This window comes from Bos javanicus, chromosome 7, assembly GCF_032452875.1.
Source record: "Bos javanicus breed banteng chromosome 7, ARS-OSU_banteng_1.0, whole genome shotgun sequence".
In the NCBI taxonomy this organism is placed as follows: Eukaryota; Metazoa; Chordata; class Mammalia; order Artiodactyla; family Bovidae; genus Bos; species Bos javanicus.
Window position 1 is genome coordinate 10,627,733 of NC_083874.1, and position 27,775 is coordinate 10,655,507.

The 27,775-nt window shown below is 40.0% G+C and overlaps 1 protein-coding gene across 3 annotated transcripts in view; it reads left to right on the top strand.

Annotated features, from left to right (window-relative positions):
- The window catches only part of LOC133250516 (adhesion G protein-coupled receptor E2-like), a 67,296-nt gene that overhangs the window by 26,346 nt on the left and 13,175 nt on the right, over positions 1 to 27,775 (top strand). Inside the window, exons 14-17 of one of the 3 annotated variants that reach the window (XM_061421836.1) lie at positions 23,532 to 23,598; positions 23,869 to 23,960; positions 24,851 to 25,019; positions 25,101 to 25,211. In XM_061421836.1, coding sequence (XP_061277820.1) covers positions 23,532 to 23,598; positions 23,869 to 23,960; positions 24,851 to 25,019; positions 25,101 to 25,211 — 439 coding nt within the window. Of the gene's footprint in view, positions 1 to 23,531; positions 23,599 to 23,868; positions 23,961 to 24,543; positions 25,020 to 25,100; positions 25,212 to 27,775 lie in introns of those variants that run through there. The other 2 variants (XM_061421838.1, XM_061421837.1) reach the window with 2 other exon arrangements.

The window sequence follows — 27,775 nt, forward strand, 5'->3', positions numbered from 1 at the left end:
GTTGGGAAGAAACCCTGGAGAAGGGAAAGGCTACCACTCCAGTATTCTGGCCAGGAGAATTCCATGGATTGAATAGTCCAGGGGGTCACAAGGAGTCAGACGTGACTGAGCAACTTTCACTTGCTCACTGCAAAATTCACCCTTTAAAAGTGTACAAATCAGTGGTTTTTAGAATAGCCACAGGGTACTGCAGCTATCATCACAGTCTAATTTTACAACATTTTCAACTCCCCAAAGAAACCTCATACACAATAAAATTCACTTCTCATTCCTTCTACCCACTCCTCTGCCCCAACCCCTGACAAATGCTTATCTACTTTCTGTCTCTATTGGATATTTCACATAAATGCAATTATGCATGTGGTCTTTTGTGGATGTTTTTACTTAGCCTGAAGTTTTCAAGGTTCATTCATATCGTAGTATGAATCATGACCTCACTTTTTGTTGTTGTTTTTGTTGCTATCATTTTGCAAATAATATTCCATTATATGGATATGTCACATTTTATTTATCCAACCATCAGCTGATAGACATTTAGCTTATTTACCTTTTTGTAAAGCTATTATGAATGAGATCACTACAAACATAAATGTACAAGTTTCATTTCTCCTGGTTATATATCTACTCTACAAGTAGAATCTTGGGGTCAAAGGGAAGATCTGGTTAGCCTTCTGACAAACCACCACTTGTTTTCCAAAGCTTCTGGACCATTTTACAAGCCAACTAGCAATATAAGAGGCTTTCAGTTTCTCCATGTCATTATCAATAGTTATATTCTATGTTTAAAAATTTAGCTATCCTAATGAGAATGGAGTCAAATTTCATTGTGGTTTCAATTTCTGATTTCTCCAATGACTATTGATGTTGAGCATCTTTTCACCTGCTTATTGACCATTTGCATATTTTCTTTGGAGAAACACATATTCAAATATTTTACCTTTTTTTGAAACTTTTGATTTTATTAATATTGCCATTGAAAATACCAGGTAATGCCTTTTCAGAAAAAAATGGTGTTGGATTATCAAAAATCGTGACATGAATCCAACTCTCAAGGAAGAAATGTCTATAGGGTCAAGATGATACTACAAAGCAGAACAAAGCCGGATGTTATTGCAGTCAACAGGCAAAAAGTTAGTAACTTCTAGAATCCACTCCTTGGGCTCCTTAGAACTATGTACATATTTCTACACATATTTGAAGATATCCACATATCCATCATCAACAGCAATATAGTTTTTGTTTCTACCTTATGGGATGCAGTCATCCATCTTAAGTGAAAATGATTTTTCACTCTTCTCAGAATAAAAAGTCACATCCTCCCAAAGGGTATTATATTAATTACTGGCCTATATTAAGTATTTCATTATTTCTTTGGTTTATTTTTAAACTGAAATATAGTTGATTTACAATGTCATGTTAATTTCTTCTGTACAACAGACTGATTCAGTTATATATGAACATATGCATATATATTATTTTCAATACTATTTTCAATTATGCATTTTTTAAAATTGGAGGATAATTGCTTTACAATGTTGTGTTGGTTTATGCCATACAACAGTGTGAATCAGCCATGATTACATATATATATACTCTGCCCCTTTGAGTCTCCCTCCCTTCCCACCATCCCACCCCTCCAGGTCATCACAGAGCACCAGGCTGGGCTCCCTGTATTAGACAACAACTTCTTATCAGCTATTTGTTGTACACATGGTGGTGTATATATGTCAATGTTATTTTCACAGTTCATCCTACCTTGTTCTTCCCTCACTGTATCCACAATTCTATTCTCCACATCTGCATCTCCATTCCTTCCCTGAAAATAGCTTCATCAGTATTATTTTTCTAGATGCTATATAACCACATTACTATATGATATTGGTTTTCCCTTTTTGACTTACTTCACTCTTGGTAACAGTCTCTAGGTTCATCCACTGCACTACAACTAATTCAAATTTGTTCTTTTTTACAGCTGAGTAAGATTCCATTATATATTTATACCACAACTTCTTTATCTATTCATCTGTCAGTGGATATCTAGGTTGCTTCCATGTCCTGGCTATTGTAAATAGCACTGCAGTGAACACTGCAATGGCACCCCACTCCAGTACTCTTGCCTGGAAAATCCCATGGATGGAAGAGCCTGGAAGGCTGCAGTCCACGGGGTCGCTAAGAGTCAGACATGACTGAGCAACTTGACTTTCACTTTCACTTTCATGCATTGGAGAAGGAAACGGCAAGCAACTCCAGTGTTCTTGCGTGGAGAATCCCAGGGATGGGGGAGCCTGGTGGGCTGCCGTTCTATGGGGTCGCACAGAGTCGGACACAACTGAAGCGACTTAGCAGCAGCAGAATACTGGGGTACATGTGTCTTTTTAAATTATGGTTTTCTCAGGGTAATTGCACAGTAGTGAGATTGCTGGGTCATATGTTTGTTTTAATTCTAGATTTTTTAGGAATCTCCATACCATTCTCCATAGTGTCTGTATCAATTTACATTCCCATCAACATGCACCCACACCCTCTCCAGCATTTTTGTTTGTACATTTTTTGATGATGGCTATGAATTTAACTCAGATGACCATTGTATCTACTACTGTGGACAGGAATCCCTTAGAAGAAATGGAGTAGCCATCATGGTCAACAAAAGAGTCTGAAATGCAGCACTTGGATGCAATCTCAAAAACGACAGAATGATCTCTGTTCGTTTCCAAGGCAAACCATTCAATATCACAGTAATCCAAGCCTATGTCCCAACCAGTAACGCTGAAGAAGCTGAAGTTGAACAGTTCTGTGAAGACCTATAAGACCTTTCAGAACTAACACCCAAAAAAGATGTCCTTTTCATTATAGGGGACTGGAATGCAAAAGTAGGAACTCAAGAAACACCTGGGATAACAGGCAAATTTGGCCTTTGATTACGGAATGAAGCAGGGCAAAGACTAATAGAGTTTTGCCAGGAGAACGCACAGGTCATAGCAAACACCCTCTTCCAACAACAAGAGAAGACTCTATGTATGGATATCACCAGATGGTCAACACCAAAATCAGATTGATTATATTCTTTGCAGCCACAGATGGAGAAGCTCTATACAGTCAGCAAAAACAAGATTGAGAGCTGACTGCGGCTCAGATCATGAACTTCTTATTGCCAAATTCAGACTTAAGTTGACGAAAGTGGGGAAAACCACTAGGCCATTCAGGAATGACCTAAATCAAATCCCTTATGATTATACAGTGGAAGTGAGAAATAGTTTTAAGGGACCAGATCTGATAGATAGAGTGCCTGATGAACTGTGGACGGAGGTTCATGACATTGTACAGGAGACAGGAATCAAGACCATCCCCAAGAAAAAGAAATGCAAAAAAGCAAAATGGCTGTCTGGGAGGCCTTACAAATAGCTATGAAAAGAAGAGAAGCAAAAGCAAAGGAGAAAAGGAAAGGTATAAGCATCTAAATGCAGAGTTCCAAAGAACAGCAAGGAGAGATAAGAAAGCCTTCCTCAGAGATCAATGCAAAGAAAGAGAGGAAAACAATAGAATGGGAAAGACTAGCGCTCTCTTCAAGCCCATCAGAGATTCTCCAGGCAAGAACACTGAAGCGGGTTGCCATTTCCTTCTCCAATGCATGAAAGTGAAAAGGGACTGGAGCCTATGAGGCTCCTCCATCCATGGGATTTTCCAGGCAAGAGTACTGGAGTGGGGTGCCATTACCTTCTCTGGGGAAAGACTAGAGATTTCTTCAAAAAAAATTAGAGATACCAAGGGAACATTTCATGCAAATATGGGCTCAATAAAGGACAGAAATGGTATGGACCTAACACAAGCAGAAGATATTAGGAAGAGGTGTCAAGAATACACAGAACTGTACAAGATCTTCACGACCAAGATAATCACGATGGTGTGATCACTGACCTGGAGCCAGACATACTGGAATGTGAAGTCAAGTGGGCCTTAGAAAGCATCACTATGAACAAAGCTAGTGAAGGTGATGGAATTCCAGTTGAGCTATTTCAAATCCTGAAAGATGATGCTGTGAAAGTCCTGCACTCAATATGCCAACAAATTTGGGGAACTCAGCAGTGGCCACAGGACTGGAAAAGGTCAGTTTTCATTCCAATCCCAAAGAAAGCAAATACCAAAGAATGCTCAAACTACCACACAATTGCACTCATCTCACACACTAGTAAAGTAATGCTCAAAATTCTCCGAGCCAGGCTTCAGCAATACATGAACCGTGAACTCCCAGATGTTCAAGCTGGTTTTAGAAAAGGCAGAGGAACCAGAGACCAAATTGCCAACATCTGCTGGATCATCGAAAAAGCAAGGGAGTTCCAGAAAAACATCTATTTCTGCTTTATTGACTACACCAATGTCTTTGACTGTGTGGATCACAGGAAACTGTGGGAAATTCTGAAAGAGATGGGAATACCAGACCACCTGACCTACCTCTTGAGAAACCTATATGCAGGTCAGGAAGCAACAGTTAGAACTGGACATGGAACAACAGACTAGTTCCAAATAGGAAAAGGAGTACGTCAAGGCTGTATATTGTCACCCTGCTTATTTAACTTCTATGCAGAGTACATCATGAGAAACGCTGGACTGGAAGAAACACAAGTTGGAATCAAGATTGCCGAGAGAAATATCAATAACCTCAGATATGCAGATGACACCACCCTTATGGCAGAAAGTGAAGAGGAACTAAAAAACCTCTTGATGAAAGTGAAAGTGGAGAGTGAAAAAGTTGACTTAAAGCTCAACATTCAGAAAACTAAGATCATGGCATCTGGTCCCATCACTTCATGGAAAATATATGGGGAAACGGTGGAAACTGGCTGACTTTATTTTGGGGGCTCCAAAGTCACCGCAGATGGTGATTGTAGCCATGAAATTAAAAGATGCTTACTCCTTGGAAAGAAAGTTATGACCAACCTAGATAGCATATTAAAAAGCAGAGACATTACTTTCCCAACAAAAGTCTGTCTAGTCAAGGCTGTTTTTTCAGTGGCCATGTATGGATGTGAGAGTTGGACTGTGAAGAAAGCTGAGCACCAAAGAATTGATACTTTTGAACTGTGGTGTTGGAATAGACTCTTGAGAGCCCCTTGTACTGCAAGGAGATCCAACCAGTCCATTCTAAAGGAAATCTGTCCTAGGGTTCATTGGAAATCTGTCCTAGCTAAAGCTGAAACCCCAATACTTTGGCCACCTCATGGGAAGAGTTGACTCATTGGAAAAGAAACTGATGCTGGGAGGGATTCGGGGCAGGAGGAGAAGGGGACGACAGAGGATGAGATTTCTGGATGGCATCACTGACTCGATGGACATGAGTTTGAGTGAACTCCAGAAGTTGGTGATGGATTCCTGGTATGCTGTGAATCATGGGGTCGCAAAGAGTCAGACACAACTGAGCGACTGAACTGAACTGAAGTGAACTGAATTCTGACCAGTGTGAGTTGATACCTCACTGTAGTTTTGATTTGCGTTTCTCTAATAATGAGTGATGTTGAGCATCTTTTCATATGTTTATGCTGATAAACATATGAAATCCAATATTCGATAGGATATTGAACAGAATTCTCTGTACTATGCAACAGGGCCTTGTTGTTTATCCATTCCACATGTAATCACAACCCCCTCCCCCTTGGCAACCACAAGTCTGGCCACTACATCCATGAGTCTGTATCCATTTCATAGATAGATTCATTTGTGTCATATTTTAGATTTCATAGATAAGTGATGTCATATGGTATTTATCTTTCTCTGTCTGACTGACTTCTCTAGTGTGATAATTGCTAGTTGCAGCCATGTTGCTGCTAATGGCACAGTTTCATTATATTTGTGGCAGGATAGTATTTCATTGTGTATATGTACCACATCCTCTTTATCTGTGCCTCTGAGAGACACTTCTCCTTTTTTTTTTCCTCTGTATGTAGCATATTTTCCTGTTTCTTTGTATGTTGCTTAGAAGTAAGTCTCAGTCATGTCCATCTCTTCGCAACCCCATGGACTATAGAATACATGGAATTCTCCAGGCCAGAATACTGGGGTGGGTAGCAGTTCACTTCTCCAGGGGATCTCCCCAACCCAGGTATTGAACCCAGGTCTCCCACATTGCAGGCAGATTCTTTACCAGCTGAGCCACCAGAGATATTATAATTATTGTTTAAAACTAGATGTTTTAGATAATACATTGTAACACTCCAGTTATCAGATCTCTCTGCCTTCGAAGATTTCTTGTTTTTAGTTTGCTGCTCTTTGTTTACTAGTTTAATGACATTCCTAGACTAGTTCTGTGTATTGATAATTGCCTGCAGTGTGTGGCCTTTGAGTTCTAGTTTAGGTTCTTGTTTTTAGTTTTTAGTTCTACATGCCTAGGATCTCATATTTGGTTCAGTATAATCTAGTGGCCAACCAGTGTTTGGCCATAAGATTTCCTTTTTTTTTTTTTTTTTTTTATTAATTGGAGATTTCCTTAAATGCTTTGCCTGTATGTTTTGCACACTTCCACAAAGGCATCTGTGTGAGAAGCCACATCTTCAGACTTCAGGAAGATTATTTAACAGTGTGGGCTTTCACTTCCTGACTGCACAAGCGTCAAGATCAGCCAGAGATGAGAGACTGTTGTCTTCTTTCTCAGGTCTTCACTGAGCATGGGCATATCCTTGTGCATCCATGGATTTCTGGGAATATTTCAGAACTTTTCAAAGTTCCCCATGTCCCTGATTTTCTCCAATACTTCCTTTAAATTCACAATCTAGTTGACTCCACCTGAGATCATATCTTTGGGAAACTGGAGATGTGACAGTAATTTGTATTATTTTGGTAATGTCCTAAAGGTGGGCTTTTATTATGTCCCTCACTAAGATGAGCTGTCACCCAAATCAAAAAACCACCAAAGTTGGAGACTAAACAGTTCTCAAGGAGCCAAAATTGAAAAAAATAAATGTACCCCAATGTTCATTGCAGCACTATTTACAATAGCTAGAACATGGAAGCAATCTAGATGTCCATCAACAGATGAATGGACAAAGAAGCTGTGGTACATATACACAGTGGAATATTACTCAGTCATAATAAGGAATGTATTTGAGTCAGTGCTAGTGAGGTGGATGAACCTAGAACCCAGTATACAGAGTGAAGTAAGTCAGAGGAAACAAAAATCATATATTAACACATATACATGGAATCTAGAAAGGTGGTACTGCTGAACCTATTTTCAGGGCACCAATGGCTTCCCAGAATCTGCCTACCAATAAACGGGACACAGGTTCAATCCCTGAGTCAGGGAGATCCCCCAGATAAGGAAACTGCAACCCTTTCCAGTATTCTTGCCTTCTAAATTGCATGGACAGAGGAGCGTGGTGGGCTACAGTCCAGAGCATCACAAACAGTCAGACATGACTGAGTGACTAAACAGCAGTCGGGACACAGATACAGAGAACAGACTTATGGATGGTGTTGGGGGGAAGGAGGTGAGGATGGAATGTATGTAGAGTGCAATATGGAAACATATACATTACCATATGTAAAATAGATACTCAGTGGGAATTGGCTGTGTGGCTCAGGGATCTCAAATCGGGGCTCTGTAACAACCTAGAAGGGTGGGATGTGGTGGCAGAGAGGTTCAAGAGGGAAGGGTCTTAGGTATACCTATGGCTGTGTCAACTACAAATCGGCACTTACCAAGAGCATTGCTAATGGCTGAACAACAAAGGCATTTGCCATCTGCTTCTATGGAGATGGAACCCCATGCTGCTATAGTGTTGACCTTCAACAATCCCTGAGGGAGTTTAGGGTGGAGTGAGGCACTCTGTGCTCCAGAGAATCTGGTGGGACAGGTCTTTAGATAGTTGGATGTTTTTAGGAACAGATTTTATGATCTCAATCCTTGCATCTCCTTATTTAGTGCTTCTCCCTTCATGGTGACATCCTCATGACTAACAAAAGCCGTTTGTAAAATAAGTGCTTCATGGCGTTGAACTCCCCCTTCACCAAAACCTTATATATTGACTTTCCCCCACTGCCTCTTTGGAGCAGTCTCTCAGAGCTGTCTGAGATGCTGCCCCCACCCTCCTGGGCTGCAGTCCTCATTTTGCCCCAAATAAAACTAAACTCACAACTCTCAAGTTAAACATCTTTTTTTTTCAGTCGACAGCTGATTCATGTTGATATATGACAAAAACTAACACAATATTGTAAAGCAATTATCCTTCAATTAAAAATAAATTTAGTTAGTTTAAAAAAGAGTTCCCAGGGAGCTAAAGGGTCAGAAAAAGATATTGACTGTGCTCTGGGTATAATATGATGCTTTTAATGAAGCTCCAAAAACAGTCACACATCTTTACTGCCTGCAATGCTATTAGCGTTTGGCTGCTGCACCACTTAGCTGGGGAGAGATGGAATGGAAATAGTTCAAAGGGAAACATTACAGACTTTTCCCCCCCATCTTATTGGGGTTCCACAGTTTCTCTTGGATCAATGATTTTCAGTTTGTTCTGTGGCCTTGGATAACTGCCAGAGTTTTGAAATGGTTGGTTTTAGTTATTTTGCTTGTATTTTTGTTGTTTTCGGAGGAGTTCAAGTTTACCAAGGTCTTCAGTCTCCTTTTCAGGAAGTCATTCTCCCAGAACGTGCACCCTTAACCATACCATGCTGCTAAAGTTGATGCTTATCTGTGTCAACTGAGCTCTCTCCAGGAATCCTTGAACACTTCAGTTTTTTCAAGCTTAATGCAATGAAATGTACTTCACTTTTCTCAGTGGCTGCTATATTTTCCTGAAATGTCCTACCATGCTCTCTGTTATTCTAGAATGTCTCACTCTCTAGTTTACCATACTGTAAGACCAAGAGTGATTTCTATCTGCAAAACCTTGGGCAATAGACTTCAGTTCTCTATACTTCAGTTTCTAATCAGTTACTCGATAAGAGAACTTCTGTTTTTCACTGTTGTTAAAATTAAATTGAATAACTCAACAAGAAAAGACAAATAACTCAATTTAACAATGGACACAGCATTCGGGAGTTGGGAGAGGAGAAAGTCCTAAGACTTCATAATACCCTCCACTGCCAAGTCATGACTCTCTACCCACATTCACCACACAATCTTTCCCAGGATGGGATCACTCTCCAGGCTCATAGTGGGAACAGCCTCTCACTCCAGACTTGGCAGTGCTGGAACCTAAGAAAAATTAATCCATTAGTCTCTGTGGACATGCTCATTTTTAAATTTTACTTATTTTAAATGAAAGAAACATTAATATTTTAATGATAAAAGGTACAATTCACAAAGACAGTAGACATCATAAACCATTAAACACCTTTTCAACAAAGACAAAGATACATAAAGCAAGAATCAAAAGAAATATAAAGAAAAAGAAAAAATATATAATTATAGTGAAACATATTAATATTTCTCTGAGAATATTTTATCAATTGTGTAAAAAATAATAGAGGAGCATCTTGAATGATGTCTTAATAACTTAAATAGTTCAGTTCAGTTCAGTCACTCAGTCGTGTCCGACTCTCTGCGACCCCATGAACCGCAGCACGCCCAGCCTCCCTGTCCATCACCAACTCCCAGAGTTCACCCAAACCCATATTCATCAAGTCAATGATGTCATCCAACCATCTCATCCTCTGTTGTCCCCTTCTCCTCCTGTCCTCAATCTTTCCAAGCATCAGGGTCTTTTCCAATGAGTCAGCTCTTTGCATCAGGTGGCCAAAGTATGGAGTTTCAGCTTCAACATCAGTCCTTCCAATGAACACCCAGGACTGATCTCCTTCAGGATGGACTGGTTGGATCTCTTTGCAGTTCAAGGGACTCTCAAGAGTCTTCTCCAACACCACAGTTAAAAAGCATCAATTATTCAACACTCTAAAGCTTTCTTTATAGTCCAACTCTCACATCCATACATGACCACTGGAAAAACCATAGCTTTTTAATATACTATCTAGATTGGTCATAACTTTCCTTCCAAGGAGTAAGTATTTTTTAATTTCATTGCTGCAATCACTGTCTGCAGTGATTTGGGAGCCCAGAAAATAAAGTCAGCCACTGTTTCCACATCTATCTACCATGAAGTGATGGGACCAGATGCCATGATCTTAGTTTTCTGAATGCTGAGCTTTAAGCCAACTTTTTCGCTCTCCTCTTTCACTTTCATCAAGAGGCTCTTTAGTTCTTCTTCACTTTCTGCCATAAGGGTGGTGTCATCTGCATACCTGAGGTTATTGATATTTCTCCTGCAATCTTGATTCCAGCTTGTGCTTCCTCCAGCCCAGCGTTTCTCATGATGTACTCTGCATAGAAGTTAAATAAGCAGGGTGACAATATACAGCCTTGACGTACTTCTTTTCCTTTTGGAACCAGTCTGTTGTTCCATTGTCAGTTCTAACTGTTGCTTCCTGACCTGCATACAGATTTCTCAAGAAGCAGGTCAGGTGGTCTAGTATTCCCATCTCTTTCAGAATTTTCCACAGTTTCCTGTGATCCACACAGTCAAAGATATTGGTGTAGTCAATAAAGCAGAAATAGATGTTTTTCTGGAACTCCCTTGCTTTTTTGATGATCCATCAGATGTTGGCAATTTGATCTCTGGTTCCCCTGCCTTTTCTAAAACCAGATTGAACATCTGGAAGTTCATGGTTCACGTATTGCTGAAGCCTGGCTTGGAGAATTTTGAGCATTACTTTACTAGCGTGTGAGATGAGTGCAATTGTGTGGTAGTTTGAGCGTTCTTTGGTATTGCCTTTCTTTGGGACTGGAATAAAAACTGACCATTTCCAGTCCTGTGGCCACTGCTGAGTTTTCCAAATTTGCTGGCATATTGAGTGTAGCACTTTCACAGCATCATCTTTCAGGATTTGAAATAGCTCAACTGGAATTCCATCACCTCCACTAGCTTTTTTCGTAGTGATGCTTCCTAAGGCCCACTTTACTTCACATTCCAGGATGTCTAGCTCTAGGTGAGTGATCACACCATCACGATTATCTTGGTCATAAAGATCTTTTTTGTACAGTTCTTCTGTGTATTCTTGGCACCTCTTTTTACTATCTTCTGCTTGTGTTAGGTCCATACCATTTCTGTCCTTTATTGAGCCCATCTTTGCATGAAATGTTCCCTTGGTATCTCTAATTTTCTTGAAGAGATCTCTAGTCTTTCCCTATTGTTTCTCTATTGTTTTCCTCTATTTCTTTGTATTGATCACTGAGGAAAGCTTTCTTATCTCTTCTTACTATTCTTTGGAAATCTGCATTCAGATGGGTATACCTTTCCTTTTCTCCTTTGCTTTTCGCTTCCCGTCTTTTCACAGCTATTTGTAAGGCCTCCTCAGACAGCCATTTTGCTTTTATGCATTTCTTTTTCTTGGGGATGGTCTTGATTCCTGTCTCCTGTACAATGTCATGAACCTCCATCCATAGTTCATCAGGCACTCTATCATTCAGATCTACTCCCTTAAATCTATTTCTCATTTCCACTGTATAGTCATAAGGGATTTGATTTAGGTCATACCTGAGTGGTCTAGTGGTTTTCTTCACTTTCTTCCATTTCAGTCTGAATTTGGCAATAAGGAGTTCATGATCCCAGCCATAGTCAGCTCCCAGTCTTGCTTTTGCTGACTGTGTAGAGCTTCTCCATCTTTGGCTGCAAAGAATATAATCAATCAGATTTTGGTGTCGACCTTCATATTTAATTCATTTATATTAAGCATATGCTACACACATATATTTAAAAGTTTGAATCTTATACATTGTTCTTAGATGTCCATAGGGCATTTAGAAAAACTGGCAAAAGGATAAACATTACTAAATTTCAAGAGTAGAATTCTTTTGTGTGTGTGTGATTCAGTTATACATGTACACATATAATATTTTTTAAATTATTTTCCATTATAGGTCATTATACAAGATATTGACTACAGTTCCCTGTGCTATACAGTAAACCTTTGTTTCTTGTTGCATATCCTTTTTTTTAAATTAGAAATCTAGCATTCTCTTCATACTAAGTCAAGCAAGTGGAATCAAAATGTCATAAACTTTTTAGTTAGGCAAAAATTAATGTTTTTGAAAATATATATTACACATATTATTTATATGTGTATTATTTATTTGTGTATGGGTTAGCTAAGAGTCAGACATGACTGAGTGACCTCACTTTCACTTTTCACTTTCATGGATTGGAAATGGCACCCCATTCCAGTGTTCTTGCCTGTAGAATCCCAGGGACGGGAGAGCCTGGTGGGCTGCTGTCTATAGGGTCACACAGAGTCAGACAGGACTGAAGTGAATTAGCAGCAGTAGCAGCATACCAAACCTTTTGAACTACACTTGATAAAGGCCTGAGAAAGAATGTCAAAAAAAAGAAGAGATGAAGAAATTGGAAAACATAAACTAAATGAAATGGGAGCCATGAATATGAAATATAAAAAGTGAAACAAAAGATAAAAGTAAAAGTTCCAGTTGTTTTTAAATGTAGCTGCTCATTAGAAACATATCTGGAGCTCTGGCCAAAAAAAAAGAAAGAAAGAAATGCAATACCTGGGAATTAGTATTTTCAAATATTCCAAGGTAATTCTGATATCTGTTCAGTTCATTTCAGTAGCTCAGTCGTGTTCGACTCTCTGCGATCCCATGGACTGCAGCCCACCAGGCTGCACGCCGGGCCTCCCTGTCCATCACCAACTCCCGGAGTTCACACAGACTCGCATCCATTGAGTCAGTCATGCCATCCAGCCATCTCATCCTCTGTCGTCCCCTTCTCCTCCTGCCCCCAATCCCTCCTAGCATCAGAGTCTTTTCCAATGAGTCAACTCTTCACATGAGGTGGCCAAAGTACTGGAGTTTCAGCTTTAGCATCATTCCTTCCAAAGAAATCCCAGGGCTGATCTCCTTCAGAATGGACTGGTTGGATCTCCTTGTAGTCCAAAGGACTCTCAAGAGTCTTCTCCAACACCACAGTTCAAAAGCATCAATTCTTTGGCGTTCAGCCTTCTTCACAATCCAACTTTCACATCCATACATGACTACAGGAAAAATCATAGCCTTGACTAGACAGACATTTGTTGGCAAAGTAATGTCTCTGCTTTTGAATATGCTATCTAGATTGATCATAACTTTTCTTCTAGGGAGTAAGTGTCTTTTAATTTCATGGCTGCAGTCACCATCTGCAGTGATTTTGGAGCCCAAAAAATAAAGTCTGACACTATTTCCACTGTTTCCCGATCTATTTCCCATGAACTGATGGGACCCGATGCCATGATCTTAGTTTTCTGAATGTTGAGCTTTGAGCCAACTTTTTCACTCTCCTCTTTCACTTTCATCAAGAGGCTTTTTAGTTCTTCTTCACTTTCTGCCATAAGGGTGGTGTCATCTGCATACCTAAGGTTATTGATATTTCTCCCAGCAATCTTGATTCCAGCTTGTGCTTCTTCCAGCCCAGCTTTTCTCATGATGTACTCTGCATAGAAGTTAAATAAGCACAGTGACAATATACAGCCTTGACCTACTCCTTTTCCTATTTGGAACCAGTCTGTTGTTCCATGTCCAGTTCTAACTGTTGCTTCCTGATCTGCATACAGGTTTCTCAAAAGGCAGGTCTGGTGGTCTGGTATTCCCATCTCTTTCAGAATTTTCCACAGTTTATTGTGATCCACACAGTCAAAGGCTTTGGCATCATCAATAAAGCAGAAATAGATGTTTTTCTGGAACTCTCTTGCTTTTTCGATGATCCATCAGATGTTGGCAATTTGATCTCTGGTTCCTCTGCCTTTTCTAAAACCAGCTTGAACATCTGGAATTTCATGGTTCATGTATTGCTGAAGCCTGGCTTGGAGAATTTTGACCATTACTTTACTAGCATGTGAGATGAGTGCAATTGTGTGGTAGTTTGAGCATTCTTTGGCATTGCCTTTCTTTGGGATTGGAATGAAAACTGACCTTTTCCAGTCCTGTGGCCACTGCTGAGTTTTCTAAATTTGCTGGCATATTGAGTGCAGCACTTTCACAGCATCATCTTTCAGGATTTGAAATAGCTCAACTGGAATTCTATCACCTCCACTAGCTTTGTTTGTAGTGATGCTTTCTAAGGCCCACTTGACTTCTCATCCCAGGATGTCTGGCTCTAGGTCAGTGATCACACCATCATGATTATCTGGGTCGTGAAGATCTTTTTGTGCAGTTCTTCTGTGTATTCTTGCCACCTCTTCTTACTATCTTCTGCTTGTGTTAGGTCCATACCATTTCTGTCCTTTATCGAGCCCATCTTTGCATGAAATGTCCCCTTGGTATCTCTAATTTTCTTGAAGAGATCTCTAGTCTTTCCCATTCTGTTGTTTTCCTCTGTTTCTTTGCAATGATCACTGGGGAAAGCTTTCTTATCTCTTCTTGCTATTCTTTGGAACTCTGCATTCAGATGCTTATGTCTTTCCTTTTCTCCTTTGCTTTTCACTTCTCTTCTTTTCACAGCTATTTGTAAGGCCTCCCCAGACAGCCATTTTGCTTTTTGCATTTCTTTTCCATGGGGATGGTCTTGATCCCTGTGTCCTGTACAATGTCATGAACCTCAGTCTATAGTTCATCAAGCACTCTGTCTAATATACATATGGACTTTAAAAACTTATTACAGATTTTCTAATTAATACTAGTTTTTGGTGATATAGAATTCTATAATTTTCTGTTGACCAATCATGATACAATAATACTAAGTGAGTAATCATGTAGTTCAGTTCAGTCGCTCAGTCATGACTGACTCTGCACAACTTCAGGCTTCCTGTCCATCATCAACCCCTGGAGCTTGCTCAAATTCATGTCCATTGAGTCAGTGATGCCATTCAACTGTCTCATCCTCTGTCTTCCCCTTCTCTTCCTGCCTTCAATCTTTCCCAGCATCAGGGTCTTTTCCAATGAGTCAATTCTTAGCATCAGGTGGCCAAAGTATTGGAGTTTCAGCTTCAGCATCAGTCCTTCCAATGAATATTCAGCACTGATTTCCTTTAGGATGGACTCGTTGGATGTCCTTGCTGTCCAAGGGACTCTCAAGAGTCTTCTCCAACACCACAGTACAAAAGCATCAGTTCTTTGGTGCTCAGGTTTCTTTATGGTCCAACACTCACATCTACACATGACTACTGGAAAAAGCATAGCTTTGACTAGAGGGACCTTTGTTGACAAAGTAATGTCTCTGTTTTTTAATATGCTGTCTAGGTTGGTCATAGCTTTTCTTCTAAGGAGCAAGTGTCTTTTAATTTCATGGGTGCAGTCACATTCAGCAGTGGTTTTGAACCCTAGAAAATAAAGTCTGTCACTGTATCCATTGTTTTCCCACCTATTTGCAGTGAAATGCTGGATCCAGATGCCATGATCTTAGTTTTTGAATGTTGAGTTTTAAGTCAGCTTTTCTCTCTCCTCTTTTCACTTTCATCAAGAGGCTCTTTAGCTCCCCCTTTGCCTTCTGCCTAAGGGTGGTGTCACCTGCATATCTGAGGTTATTGATTTCCCTGCAATCTTGAATCCATCTTGTGCTTCATTCTGTCTGGCATTTCACTAGACGTACTCTGCATATAAGTTAAATAAGCAAGGTGACAATGTTCAGCCTTAAAATACTCCTTTTCCAACTTGGAACCAGTCAGTTGTACCATGTCTGGTTCTAACTGTTACTTCTTGACCTGCATACAGATTTTTCAGGAAGCAGGTAAGGTGGTCTGATAATCCCCTCTCTTTAAGAATTTTCCACAGTTTGTGTTGATCTACACAGTCAAAGGCTTTAGTGTAGTTAATGAAACAAAAGTAGATGTTTCTCTGGAATTCTCTTGTTTTTTCTATGATCCAACAGGTGTTGGCAATTTAATAGTTACAGAATCACAGAATGGATGCTCATAAGTTTTCACAATTGATAGCCAGACAAAAAATAAAAGATGATTACAATTGCAAACCATAATGGGAACATGATTAATCTAACAATATAAAATAATTACATACAATTGGGGGTGGGGGGTGTCAAGCAGAGTGATGTGGTAAATGGAAGTACATACCTGGACATGTTTTCATCTGCTCAGCCAGTCTATGTCTTTTGGTTGGTGCACTTAATCCATTTACCCTTAAGATAATTACCGATATATATGATCCTATTATCATTTTCATAATTGTTTGGGGTGCATTTTCTTTATGTAGGGCTTTTCCTTTTCTGTTTCCAGCCTACAGAAGTTCTTTTACCATTTGTTATATAGCTGGTTTGGTGGTGCTGAATTCTCTTAACTTTGGTTGTCTGGAAAGCATTTGACTTCATCAAATCTGAAGGAGAGTCTTGCTGGATAGAGTATTCTTGGTTATAGATTCTTCTCTTTCATCACTCTAAATACTTCATACCATTTGCTTCTGGCTTGTAGAGTTTCTGTTGAGAAATCAACTGATGGCCTGATGGAAGTTCCCTTGTATGTAATTTGCTATTTTTCCCTTGTTGCTTTTAATATTTTATCTCTGTCTTTAATTTTTGCCAATTTGATTACCATGTGTCTCAGTGTGTTCCTCCTTGGATTTACCCTGCCTGGACTCAATGTGCTTCTTGGACTTGGTTGACTATTTTCTTTCCCATGTTAGGGAAGTTTTTAGCTATTATCTCTTCAAATATGTTCTCAGGTCATTTATCTCTCTCTTCTCCTTCTGGGACCCCTATAATGTGACTGTTTGCGCATTTAATATCCCAGAGTTCTCTTAGGCTGCCTGCATTTCTTTTCATTCTTTCTTCATTCTTTCATTCTTTCTGCCTATATTCTGTTCTATGGCAGTGATTTCTACCATTCTGTCCTCCAGGTCATTTATCCGCCTCAGTTATTCTGTTATGGATTCCTTCTAGGGTATTATTCATCTCTGCTTCTTTGTTCTTTAGTTCTTGTAGGCCTTTGGTAAACATTTCTTGTATCTTCTCAATCTTTGCCTCCATACTTTTCCCAATATCCTGAATCATATTCATTATCATTATTCTGAACACTTTTTGTGGACTGTTGCCTACATCCACATCATTTAGCTGTTTTTCTGGGGTTTTATCGTGTCCCTTCATCTGGGATGTAACTTTCTGCTTTGTCATGCTGATTAACTCTGGTGTGGTTTTGTTTTGGTTGCTGTGGGATTGTGGTTCTTCTTGCTTCTTCTCTTTGTGTAAGCTTCCTAATGGCAGGGACTGGTGGTTGGAAAACCTGGGTCATGCTTTGGTGGGCAGGGCCTTACTCAATAAAGCTTTAATCCAATTATCTGCTGATGGATGGGGTTGCACTTCCTCTCTGGTAGTTTTTTGGCTGAGGTGACCCAACCCTCAGGTCTATGGGCTCTGTGGTCAGGTTAATTTCTCCAAGAGGGTTTACACCAAAGGAGACATTCCCAGACAGCTGCTGCCAGTCCCCTCTGTCCCTGTGATGAGCCCCTGCTGACCCACACCTCCACAGGATACCCTCCAACATTGCAGGTAGTTTTGGTTCAGTTTCCTGTGGAGTCACTGCTCTTTTCCTTTGAGTCTTGGTGCATGCAAGGTTTTGTTTGTGCCCTCCAAGAGTAGAGTCTCTGTTTCCCCCAGTTCTGTGGAAGTCTTGTAATCAAATCCCACTAGGCTTCCCAGTCAGATTCCCTGAGGATTCCCAGTTCTTTTGTTGGGCTCCCAGGCTAGAAGTCTGACGTGTGGTTCCAAACCTTCACAATGGTGGGTGATCTTCTTTTGTATTATTGTTCTCCAGGTTGTGGGTTACCCACTCGGTGGGTATAGGATTTGATTTTATCGTGACTGTGCCCCTCCTACCATCTCCTGCCATTTCTTCTTTATCTTTGGGCGTGGAGTATCTTTCTTTGGTAGATTCCAGCGTCCTCCTGTCTGTGGTTGTTCAACAGCTAGTTGTGATTTTGGTGGTTTTGCAGGAGGAGATGAGCAGAATCCTTCTATTCCTCCATCTTGAACCAGAAGCCCTGGACATGCTCCCTTTCACTTGTAGGTCTCTTCTTGGTTGTGACTCAGAAAGGCCAAGTCCTCATTCCGTTTGACTCCAGGTCTATCTCTTCAATTTTTCTGCCTGTTTGCTAGTTATGACCCTCTCCTCAATCTGGTTAAGTATTCATGTCAAGTATTGTTCTTCTGAAAACAGAATTTCTGTCTCTAATACCAAGTTCAACAGTGATTCCTTGCCTGCTTGCTTAGTCACTAAGATGTATCCAACTCTTTGCAACCCCATGGACTGTAGCTTTCCAGGCTCCTCTGCCCATGGATTTCCCAGGCAAGAATATTGGAATGGGTTGGCATACCCAGGGAATCTGCCTGACCCTGGGTCAAACCTGAGTCACTTGCATCTCCTGCATTGAAAATCAGATTCTTTACCACTCGCCACCATTCCCCAAAAAAGGACACTAATTTTGAATAAAGATTTCTCCAAAGATAAGTAAATGACAATAAGTGCATGAAAAGATGTTCAACATCATTAGTCATTAGGAAAATACAAATTAAAACCCACAAAAGAACACGTCACTTCATACTCATTCACTTAAATGATTAAAGGAAATAAAGACTGACAATTAGAAAAATGAAAAGTTATGGAACAATTAGAACCCTCATATATTGCTTGCTGAAATGAAATTAGTGCAACCACTTGTAGAAAACAATTTCTCAAAAGTTTTGATATGTAGGTACGAAATGACCCAGCAATTCCACTCTTAGGCATATATCCTAAACACATGTCAATCCACACAAAAAAATCACATCAGTGTTCATTGCAGCATTATTCAGAATACCCAAAGCCTGAGAATGACATACGTCCATCAGCTGATGAAGGCATACCAAAAAGTAGCATAGCCACATAATAGAATATTATTCAGCTATGAAGAAAGACTAAAAATGAGTTTTCAGCCATAAAACCATGTTGCAACATGAATGAACCTTGAAAACATTAAGTGAAAGAATCTAGTCACAGAAGACCACGTACTGTATGATTCCATTTATGTGAGTATCCTGAACAGGCAGGTCCACAGTGACAGAAAGTTGATTAATGGTACCCGGGGGCTAGGATCAGGGTTGGATGCATGGAAGTGGGAATGAGGATTTCCTCATGCTATTGTGAATGCAGTTTCTGTTTGAGGAGTTGAAAGTGTTCTGAAGTTAGACTGTGGTGATGGTTGCACAACTCTGTGACTATCCAGAGATCACTCAACTGTACAGTTTTAATGGATAAATTTCATTGGATGTGAAATCATATCTCAATAAAACCATAATTTAAAAAAAAGCAGTGGATGAGTTTTACAGTAGACAAAAAATTAAATTGAATAATGCAAGAAAGGCTCTTAAAACTATGTTAGGTTCAGAGGACTCTCAAAAACTAACACATTTACAGACTTCCCTGCTTCAACCCTGATTATCTCAGAAACATCAATTCATCGGTCTTGTTTCTACTGAAACATGATTTCTTTGGGAATCTTCCTTAACCCATTCTATTTCCTTAGACCCAAAACTGAGCATTACATTCAAACATACATTGTCATAACCTCCCTTTTTTATCATTAAATTGTGTATCTCCTGCCAATACGGGATTTACATGTATAGTCTCTTCACCACTTTATTGTCAGAGAAAATCACAGAATCTATCAAAAAAGAGATGCTCAATACGTCTTGAATAAGGAGTGAATTATATAATTATTATAGATCCCTAAGGATAAATGCATTTTTTTAATTTTTTAAGGGAGTCACTTTTTAAATATCTGGGTTTTTTTATTTTTTATATATTATATTTTATTTTTTAACTTTACAATATTGTATTGGTTTTGCCATATATCAATATGAATCCACCACAGGTATACACGTGTTCCCCATCCTGAACCCTCCTCCCTCCTCCCTCCCCATACCATCCCACTGGGTCGTCCCAGTGCACCAGCCCCAAACATCCAGTATCGTGCATCAAACCTGGACTGGTGACTCATTTCATATATGATATTACACATGTTTCAATGCCATTCTCCCAAATCATCCCATCTTCTACCTCTCCCACAGAGTCCAAAAGACTGTTCTATACATCTGCGTCTCTTTTGCTGTCTTGTATACATGGTTATTGTTACCATCTTTCTAAATTCCATATATATGCCTTAGTATACTGTATTGGTGTTTTTCTTTCAGGCTTACTTCACTCTGTATAATAGGCTCCAGTTTCATCCACCTAGTTAGAACTGATTCAAATGTATTCTTTTTAATGGCTGAGTAATACTCCATTGTGTATATGTACCACTGCTTTCTTATCCATTCATCTGCTGATGGACATCTAGGTTGCTTCCTTATCCTGGCTATTATAAACAGTGCTGTGATGAACATTGGGGTACATGTGTCTCTTTCCCTTCTGGTTTCCTTAGTGTGTATGCCCAGCAGTGGGATTGCTGGATCACAAGGCAGTTCTATTTCCAGTTTTTTAAGGAATCTCCACACTGTTCTCCTTAGTGGCTGTACTAGTTTTTGTTCCCACCAACAGTGTAAGAGGATTCCCTTTTCTCCACACCCTGTCCAGCATTTATTGCTTGTAGACTTTTGGATCCCAGCCATTCTGACTGGTGTGAAATGGTACCTCACAGTGGTTTTGATTTGCATTTCTCTGATAATGAGTGATGTTGAGCATCTTTTCATGTGTTCGTTAGCCATCTGTATGTCTTCTTTGGAGAAATGTCTATTTAGTTCTTTGGCCCATTTTTTGATTGGGTCATTTATTTTTCTGGAATTGAGCTGTAGGAGTTGCTTGTATATTTTTGAGATTAGTTGTTTGTCAGTTGCTTCATTTGCTATTATTTTCTCCCATTCTGAAGGCTGTCTTTTCACCTTGCTTATAATTTCCTTTGTTGTGCAGAAGCTTTAAAGTTTAATTAGGTCCCATTTGTTTATTTTTGCTTTTATTTCCAATATTCTGGGAGGTGGGTCATAGAAGATCCTGCTGTGATGTATATTGGAGAGTGTTTTGCCTATGTTCTCCTCTGGGAGTTCTATAGTTTCTGGTCTTACGTTTAGATCTTTAATCCATTTTGAGTTTATTTTTGTGTATGGTGTTAGAAAGTGTTCTAGTTTCATTCTTTTACAAGTTAAAGATCATACACCATGACCAAGTGGGCTTTATCCCAGGGATGCAAGGATTCTTCAATATCCACAAATCAATCAATGTAATACACCACATTAACAAATTGAAAAATAAAAACCATATGATTATCTCAATAGATGCAGAGAAAGCCTTTGACAAAATTCAACATCCATTTATGATAAAAACTCTCCATAAAGCAGGAATAGAAGAAATATACCTCAACATAATAAAAGCTATATATGACAAACCCACAGCAAACATTATCCTCAAGGGTGAAAAATTGAAAGCATTTCCTCTAAAGTCAGGAACAAGACAAGGGTGCCCACTTTCACCATTACTATTCAACATAGTTTTGGAAGTTTTGGCCACAGCAATCAGAGCAGAAAAATAAATAAAAGGAATCCAAAATGGAAAAGAAGAAGTAAAACTCTCACTGTTTGTAGATGACATGATCCTCTACATAGAAAACCCTAAAGACTCCACCAGAAAATTACTAGAACTAATCAATGAATATAGTAAAATTGCAGGATATAAAATCAACACACAGAAATCCCTTGCATTCCTATACACTAATAATGAGAAAACAGAAAGAGAAATTAAGGTAACAATTCCATTCACCATTGCAACGAAAAGAATAAAATACTTAGGAATATATCTACCTAAAGAAACTAAAGACCTATATATATAAAACTATAAAACACTAGGAGAAGGCAATGGCACCCCACTCCAGCACTCTCACCTGGAAAATCCCATGGACGGAGGAGCCTGGTGGGCCACAGTCCATGGGGTCGCTAAGAGTCAGACAAGACTCAGAGACTTCACTTTCACTTTTCACTTACATGCATTGGAGAAGGAAATGGCAACCCACTCCAGTGTTCTTGCCTGGAGAATCCCAGGGATGGGGGAGCCTTGCGGGCTGCCATCAGTGGGGTTGCACAGAGTCGGACATGACTGAAGTGACTTAGCAGCAGCAGCAGTAGCATAAAACACTGGTGAAAGAAATCAAAGAGGACACTAATAGATGGAGAAATATACCATGTTCATGGATTGGAAGAATCAATATAGTGAAAATGAGTATACTACCCAAAGCAATTTATAGATTCAATGCAATCCCTATCAAGATACCAACGGTATTTTTCAGAGAGCTAGAACAAACAATTTCACTATTTGTATGGAAATACAAAAAACCTCGAATAGCCAAAGCAATCTTGAGAAAGAAGAATGGAACGGAGGAATCAACCTGCCTGACTTCAGGCTCTACTACAAAGCCACAGTCATCAAGACAGTATGGTATTGGCACAAAGACAGAAATATTGATCAATGGAACAAAATAGAAAGCCCAGAGATAAATCCACGCACCTAGGGACACCTTATCTTTGACAAAGGAGGCAGGAATATACAATGGATTAAAGACAATCTCTTTAACAAGTGGTGCTGGGAAAACTGGTCAACCACTTGTTAAAAAAATGAAACTAAATATCTGTTTTTAATTGGAGGATAATTGCCTTGCAGTGTCCTATTTGTTTCTGCCATACAACAATGTGAATCACCCATAAATATGCATACATTTCCCCTTCTTGATACTCCCTCCCACCCACCCCCATCCCATGCCTCTAGGTTGTCACAGGGCATTGGGTTGAGTTCCCTGTGTTATGCAACAATTTCCCACTAACTATTTTACACATGGTAATGTACACATTTCAATGCTGCTCTCTCAATTCACCCCACATTCTCCCCTCATTGTGTCCACAAGTCTGTTCTCTATGTCTGTGCCTCTCTTCCTGATCTACAAATAAATTCACCAGTACCATTTTTCTAGATTCCATATATATGCACTCATATGCAATGCAAATTCACTTTTTTTTTAAACTTTACATAATTGTATTAATTTTGCCAAATATCATAATGAATCTGCCACAGGTATACATGTGTTCCTTCATTGGAATATAGTTGATTTACAATGTTGTGTTAGTTTTTGCTGTACAGCAAAGTGAATCAATTATCCATATACATATATTCAGCCCCTTTTCAGATTCTTTTTGCATATAGGTCATTACAAAGTATTGAGTACAGTACCATGAGCTCTATAGTAGGTACTTATTAGTTATCTGTTTTAAATATAACAGCGTGTATATGTCAATCCCACTCACCCAACTTGTTCCCTCCTTTCCCCCTTTGTAACTATAAGCTTGTTTTCTACATCTGCGACTTTATTTGTTTTGTAAATAGGCTCATTTATATACTTTTTTTAAGATACTGCATATAAGCAATATCATATGATATTTGTCTTTCTCTATCTGACTTACTTCACTTAGTATGACAATCTCTAGGTCCATTCATGTCACTGCAGATGGCATTATTTAGTTCCTTCTGACTGAGTAATATTCCACCGTAAATATATACCACATCTTCTTGACCACAAATGCATTTTTTATTCTCTCCCTTCTCAGCTGCTGGCTCCACTCAGAAAAGGGATTTAAATGGGGTTTCCTTGGACCAGTCTGTGCCATCTTCTCTGTGAGTGATGACATCAAAGCATCTTTAATACTCAGCTAAGCATCATTTAAAGAGAACTAAAAGTGGGGGGCATGGGTTGGTGACAGAGGTGACAAGAACAGGAGTGTTCCTGGGTTATCATGGGTTTGGTTGCATTTTCTAAGACCATTCTTAAAACTTAACACACTGATATGGTTAAAAATAGAAACTACTTAAGTGTGGAAATGATGTTGGACAGGCTAGACAAGGGACTGAAATTTTACTCAATAAATCTTTTCTGGTTTCCTGAAGGTCAATTTAGCCTTCTTTCTGATGACCCTTTGGATTTTGAAAAGAAAACTCTGTTCCCTCAATAGTGAGGTGTCCACCCTCCAGAACACGAGGTAAGATGGAGAAGAGACTGACAGCCCTGCAGATGTGTGGTTGCAAAAGTGAAGGCATGTGCCTGAACAGGTCCTTGTGTCCATTCTCAGGTTTTCTAAGGAAAGCCAGAGTAAAATGAATGGAGGTGTCCTAAGGCAGCAAGTTCAGACCCAGTGGTGTTCTCTATCCATCTCTAATTCCAGTTTGTGACCTTGTGACTCCCTCAGCAACATTCTCTGGACTTTGTCAGCAGTCCTATGACAAATGTGCAGAGAACAATTATGTTCCCATGAAGCACTTAGAGGAATATGTGACCACTTCCACATATTCTAGTACACTTTCACACCCCACATTTCAAGCTCGTTCTCACCTCTCTCCCACTCCTCTTCCTGGTAAAAATCCCAGTGAACATTAAATCTTCTAAGAGGTTTAGGCAGACCTTTGTTCCAGGAAATCTTGTGCATATCTGATGCTCTTTCTTTTGCATTTCTACCATTATCTTTTCTAAATTATGCATCTTACTGTTTTGTTGTATTAGTCATTTGAGTAGATCATGAGCTTTATGAAAATAGATATCTCACCTTTGTGATGTTTAATGCCCAGGACCCAACACAGAGTGTGATGCATGGTACTTCCTCAGGAACATTGGTTGAATGAAATTAGGTATCTCCACAGAGGATCATAAAGATTTTGCAACTTATGAAGTGTCGCTTCCCTTTCCATCCAAATCAAAATGTCATTCTAGACCTCAGTGGCATTTCTATTGTGGAGCATCATTGACAGCAAAGAATAAAACCAATCACAACCCAGTCTGAGAAGTCATTACCAACAGGGAAAGGAAGGACCATCCATGAGTGAAGATGAGAATGGCTCTGGTTGTATCAGGAACTTACTTTCTCCTCCTACTCAGGATGCTGACATTTAAAGCCACAGCTCAGCTCTTCATCTTGGGATGCACGTGGTTTCTGGGAATCCTGCAGGTGGGACAGGCTGCCCGCGTCATGGCCTACCTCTTCACCATCATCAACAGCCTGCAGGGCGTCTTCATCTTCCTGGTGTACTGCCTCCTCAGCCAGCAGGTACCACTGTCTTGACTCCCTGTCAGGACCCATCCCACCCTCACTCCTCTCAGGTGAGCTGACTCAGAGCATGCTTTGCAGGTCCGTGAGCAATACAGGAAGTGGTTGAAAAGAATCAGGAAAAGCAAAGCTGAGTCTGAGAAGTACACGCTCTCCAGCAGGACCATGTCTGAAGGTTGCAAACACAGTGAGGTAAGATCATGCACTGCCCCCAGAGCACTTCACTAACCAATTCATTGATCAGCACATGCCTAGCACACTGGACAGCTGCATATGAGCTGTTGCTGTCTTAGGATGGCTTACCCTTTGTTTACTGTTTCACTCATTCTCAAGTGGCATTGGTGGTAAAGAATCTGTCTGTCAATGCAGGAGATGCCAGATACCTGGGTTTGAACCCTGAGTCAGGAAGATCCCCTAGGTAGAAAATGGCAATGAACTCCAGAATTCTTGCCTGGAAAATTCCATGCACAAAGGAGCCTGGCAGGTACAGTCCATTGGGTTGCACACAATTGGACACTACTGAGCATGCATGCATGTGTGCACGCGCACACACACACACACACACACACACTAACCATTAGCAGTGGTCTCAGTTTGTTTACAAAATGTATTTCACTTGTATTCCTTCGAGGAACTGTGTCCATCTTGACTCATATCAGTATTCCTAATGAAAACTTACTATGTGCCATGCATGGTCAACTAAATAAGCAACTATCAAAGATCTGAAATGGTGAGGTACATTCTATTCAGAGTCACATTATCCTACCATTTTGCTGTACACCTGTCTCTATGTAACACTCAGCAGCACCCCTCAAAAATGCAGAAAATGGGGGGAGATTATGTACTTATCTGTGCACCAAAGAGAAAGGTGTTAGCTGGAATTTTAGACTTTCTTAACAAGATTGCCTGATATTGGGGCACTCTCTGTGCTATGCTGTGCTGTGCTGTGCTGTGCTGTGCTCCATTGCTTCAGTTGTGTCTGATTCCGTGCCTTCCTATGGACTACAGCACGCCAGGATCCTCTGTCTATGGGATTCTCTAGCAAGAATACTGGAGTGGGTTGTCATGCACTCCTCCAGGGGATCTTCCCAATCCAGGGATCAAATGCAGGTCTCCTGCACAGCAGACAGATTCTTTACCCCTGAGACACTGGTAAAGCCCCTTGGTTCCCTCTACCCACCACAGAACTGAAAAAGATAAGCAGTAGTGACACAAGATAACTCATGGCAGTGATGACCAAGAAACAACACTTACTGGTTTAGACTTACAAACTTATTTTCCTTATATTTTCTGACCTCTTCCATCTTCTATTTAATGCCTTCAATCTTCCATCTCACTGAAAGGAAACTACTATTTGCCTGGAAGCCCTTCTGCATTTCTCACATTACCTGTCCCCCCAACTTCCATAAGCACTGCTTCCACCATTGAATCTTCTACCACTTTGCCCTTTCTCAACAAATGTTCTCAGCACTTATTTCACAAAGAAAATCAACCTTGTGGTGATGATACTTTGTGAACTCTATGCCATAAAAACTATCAGTGTGCATCCTCTTATATCATTGAGACAATGAACCTTCTCCTCTCTGAAGACAATTATTCCACCTCTGCTTTGAATACCATTATTAATGCTTATCAATTTCCCTTATACTCTTTTTCACACATATTCTCTCATTCTCTCTTCCCCTTACCCTTCTTCCCTCACTCTTTCCTCTCATTTTCAACAGTATTTTCCCCGTAGCTGTGGATACATGTTTGGTTCTCTTCTGTCTTACCAACATGTACTACTTGGCCATCTTCTAGCTACCAGCCAAGAGTTGACATTTCTGTCTTTATTTCCCTGCCTTAAACTCATGCCTTCAGCCTACCAGGGTCCAGCCCTGGTTGGATCCAGGGATTCCCTCGGGAGGACAGCGTTGGCAAAAGAATAGCAAAAGGGGAGAGACAAAGCCTTGATCTAACTGGTTTACCCGGAAAGCCAATAAAACCTGTGACATCAGGTTTGCACTGACCACGGAGGCCACAGGTGCCCTCTCAAATCGTGGAAAGTGCCCCACCTTAGGCACCTTCTCGAGTGGGTCTTAGAAGCCTGGGCAAATAAGTGGTCTCAGAGGGCCCCCACGCTCCAAGTTAGTCATCCTGAAGGAAGAACAGAGAAGAAAACGAGAGAAAAGGAAACAAGAAAAAATGACACAGGGAGACCAAGCCTGATGAGCAAGGCCCACAACTTTATTTTCCAAAGTAGCTTTTATACCTTAAGTTGTGCATAGAGGATAATAGGGGTAGAGAGTCATGCAAGATCAGCAGTCCTTGACCCTTATCGAAGCCAGGCTTTCTTTCTGCAAACTTATCATATGGCTTTAGATGATTTACATCATCTTCTGGCCAAGAGGCCTGTTAACATTTTATGACCCTTTCTTCTGAATAATGGTTAGTCAATCAGAAAACTTATTTTCTCTAAAGGTGATTATTCTGAAGTCAGGCGCCACCCTCCGGAAGCATTAAAGTTGCATTCCTATAGGGCAAAAGACTGGTGGGCTATAACAATGAAAGAATTAACTCAAGGGTCCAAGGTTATTAACACCAAGGTTACTACTTATTTTCCCTATATACCAACTATATCAATTAATATACTCCCAAGGACACAATACAGGGGATGTGGAAACTTGGCAGCAAGTATTGGCTCAACAATAAAACCCTCCACCAGTGCTATTCTAATAATTTCTTAACTCTCCGAGAAGCTCTGCATTGTTAGAATA